The 3121-nt window shown below is 49.2% G+C and overlaps 1 protein-coding gene across 1 annotated transcript; it reads right to left on the bottom strand.

Moving 5' to 3' along the window:
* Positions 1-535: 535 nt before the first annotated feature.
* Positions 536-1067, bottom strand: H310_00676 (hypothetical protein; the record flags this gene model as incomplete). Its single annotated transcript, XM_008863542.1, has 3 exons — positions 536-765; positions 837-963; positions 1017-1067. The coding sequence occupies 3 exons, from the start codon at positions 1065-1067 to the stop codon at positions 536-538; spliced, it is 408 nt and encodes a 135-aa protein (XP_008861764.1).
* Positions 1068-3121: the final 2054 nt, after the last annotated feature.

Raw genomic sequence — 3121 nt, 5'->3', positions numbered from 1 at the left:
TACTATTGCAAATTTTGAATTGTATAATGTCGAGTGTGACCCCTCAAGCTATGAGAGCGCGTTATCTCATTTGGATTTCCGCCTTGGCGAGGAAGCTCACATGGAGGCCCTGATGAATTCTCAAATCAAGTCGCTGCAGCCAATGTTTAAAATATCAAAATATTTTCTGATGGCAAAATGTGTTCTTAGGGTTGCATACTTTAATCAAGAGATCCGTATTTGCAGTAGCATAGTTTAATCAAGTGAATACGGATGTGACACCTTTTTTGGACCGGAGTAGTATGATAGAATCTTTCTTCACATGTGGAAGCTTGTAGTCATTGCGCCCGTGTACCTCAATACACTTTTCAAAATCTTTCTGAAGTATGAGAAAGCGTACCAACAGGCAACTCACTCATCAAACGCGCTTTCTACAGCACCAATTAGCTCCTCCATCGAACGAGTAGACTATTGATGCTGTAGACTTCGAATCGAGTTTAAGAAATTCTAAATCTAACACGTTGAAGTCTGGACAATTTGGTGGTTGATTTGCAATCTAGATGCCTGCGATGCCTCGAGCTTCCAGCGCCGATGTTGTGACTGTTCGGTGGGGGCTGGCATTGTCTTGTTGCACGAACACCCCTTGCCTCGTAGTACCTAACGGCATCTTCTCTTGAATAGCAGGACCGACTTTCTTGAGCACTGTTTCGAAGTAGACGTCGCCATTCACGGCAATGGGGGCCGTGAGCATGGTGCCCTTGGGCCGGTTCTTGCTTGTTCGGGCTGCTGGCGACACCACCACGAAGGGCCACACGCTGATCTTGCCGTCAAACATTTGGCACTTGGAGTAGTCGTACCGCGGGCGGCAACAGCAGCAAGGAACGTAACGTACGTAATGAACAACTTGGACTTGACAGAATGCAGCGCCATTTCATCGTCATCGTACACGTAGAAACGCTTCTTGACCTTTGTCAAGTAGAACCACTACTCATCAATTTGCACATAGTTGTGCATGTCGTTGAAGAAGTGGTTCCCACTTGACGACGGCTCAAGGTGCGACATGGCGTACTTGAGCCTTGCTTGGACATTGGCCTCAGTGAGGTACAGCTTCACGTAACGTGACCGCGCCTTGAGCCTCGCAACCGCCTTCATGTGACGAATGATACTTGCCTTGGGTATGTTGCAGTGCCTCGCCAACGAGCGCATTGTCTGTCGCTCATGCTGGAGCACTGCTTGGCCGGCGGCTTCAATTTCGTCGCTGGTGCGGACGACTTTACGTCCAGAATTGCCTAATCAAGTTTACCTCTTTAATATAATACCCTCAATATATTGTGCAAAACGACATAATATATATTTATAAAGGTTTTACCACTGATTTTTCACCCGATCGCGGCGATAGCGCGTCCGTCGGCCAAGGAGCTGCGTCCTTGCTTCCACAGGCGAGCTATGATACGCCAGTGGAAGTCATACAGCTGGGACTAAGCTTTGAAAGCCCCACACGGAAGCTTGCCGCCGACAGAGAGTTCTAAGAGGCTCTCATAGGCTCCGCGCCTCTGGTCGGCCGTGTGGCTTTTGTGCGTCTGACGCCGTCAGGTAATGGGCTTATGGCAACGCTGGCGGTGTGGTAGTGTGTAGAGGGCTCGTGGGATGCGTGTCGTGTGCGTCTTAAGTGAGTGGAAATTCGGAAATGAATGAGTGACAGATCAAAATGTTGAGCTGCTTTGGTTCCCGCCACTTTGGTGGTATCTTGGGAAGTAACGAATTAGTTTGTTCTGAAAACAGCCAATAAAAGTGCTTTTCTTGCGCTTTCGATTGCACCAATCTGATCGAAAATACAACCAAAATGAGAAAAATCCCGCCAATCGAAAAGTCAATGTGACAAACATTACGGACCAGAGTACGTAATATTTCCACCTGACGTTTAAGCGGTGTCAGGACAACAATTTTGGCAGAATTCAAAAAGACACGGGTATAAAATCTTACAACTTCGTGGCTGCGTGTTCACTGTGTTGTGATGGAATAAAGTCGGACACCCCGTCCTACTTTTCATTGATTGGCTAAAATGCTTCTGGAATGTGGAATTATACCTCCATCACTTTATACAAATTTCTGGGAGACATCAATTTGGACATGTGCCATGTTGGCTGATTATTCAATTTACCGAGGTGCCAAAAAGAGTCTGGGTTCCAAGGCAGTGGATGCTTAGGGACATGGCGGGTGCTTTTAGCCTCCAATTGCCTAGGCTGACGTCTCTCCTCTGAGACTGCGTCGCTAAGTATGGCAATTGGACCTAGGCGGGGCACGGGTTGTCGACGTTTAAGAGACATGAGACCCACTGAAGTCCAGCTGTCCCCGTATGTGTCTACTTTCGCGGAACGGCACCTTGGAAGCATATCATGTCTTCCCCTTCAAAGAGGACACTGTATTTCAGCAAAGGGTCTCTCATTCAATGCAACACTGATGAAGGTAACACATCATATAGACTATGTCTCACGTTGACGCTTTCGTGCTAGACGCGCAAACGTCACCATTTTCATCTGACTCAAGCGGCGCTGTCGTCCCAGTTGGGTCTGACCCCAAACAAGCGGCAAGTGTTCCATGATGCCGCTGAACGCAGCAATGATTGACGGCGTTGTGCAGGGGCGTTGAATGTCGCTTACAGTCGCAGCTCAGTGGCAACTCTGCAGCTCACCGACAGCCCATTCACAGAGGATCTTTGCCTGCTTTCTCGTCAAGTCTCGAGGATGTACCTTGAGAAGAGCCGGAATGCCGCTCCCTTGTGAGCCACACCACCAAAGGTGCCAGCCTGTCGCGACACCAACAGATGGTAACTCAAAGTCTTCAGGGAGCAGGTGCCACCGGCCACGCCAGAAGTGGACAGGGTGCACAGGCAGTGCATTGGACTCGACAGGGGTCGTTGCTTGGCTGTGAGTCTGTGTTGTCATTACGACATCATTGACAGCCTTCTTCAGTAGTTCCTCGAACAAAGACTGCGTGATATTGCCAGCGGTTACACCCTTGTCCTCAAGCAGCTTCTCGATGCCCTCGCTGACCTCTTGCGGGAGCGCGCGAATGGCTTCCATGTTTCTGTCGAGCTGCACATGGAGGGCGACGTGAGGTGGGATGCCTGTTGGTTGCATTG

This window comes from Aphanomyces invadans (assembly GCF_000520115.1).
Source record: "Aphanomyces invadans strain NJM9701 unplaced genomic scaffold supercont1.1, whole genome shotgun sequence".
Taxonomy (NCBI): Eukaryota; Oomycota; class Saprolegniomycetes; order Saprolegniales; family Verrucalvaceae; genus Aphanomyces; species Aphanomyces invadans.
This window is presented reverse-complemented; position numbering and strand designations above follow the sequence as displayed.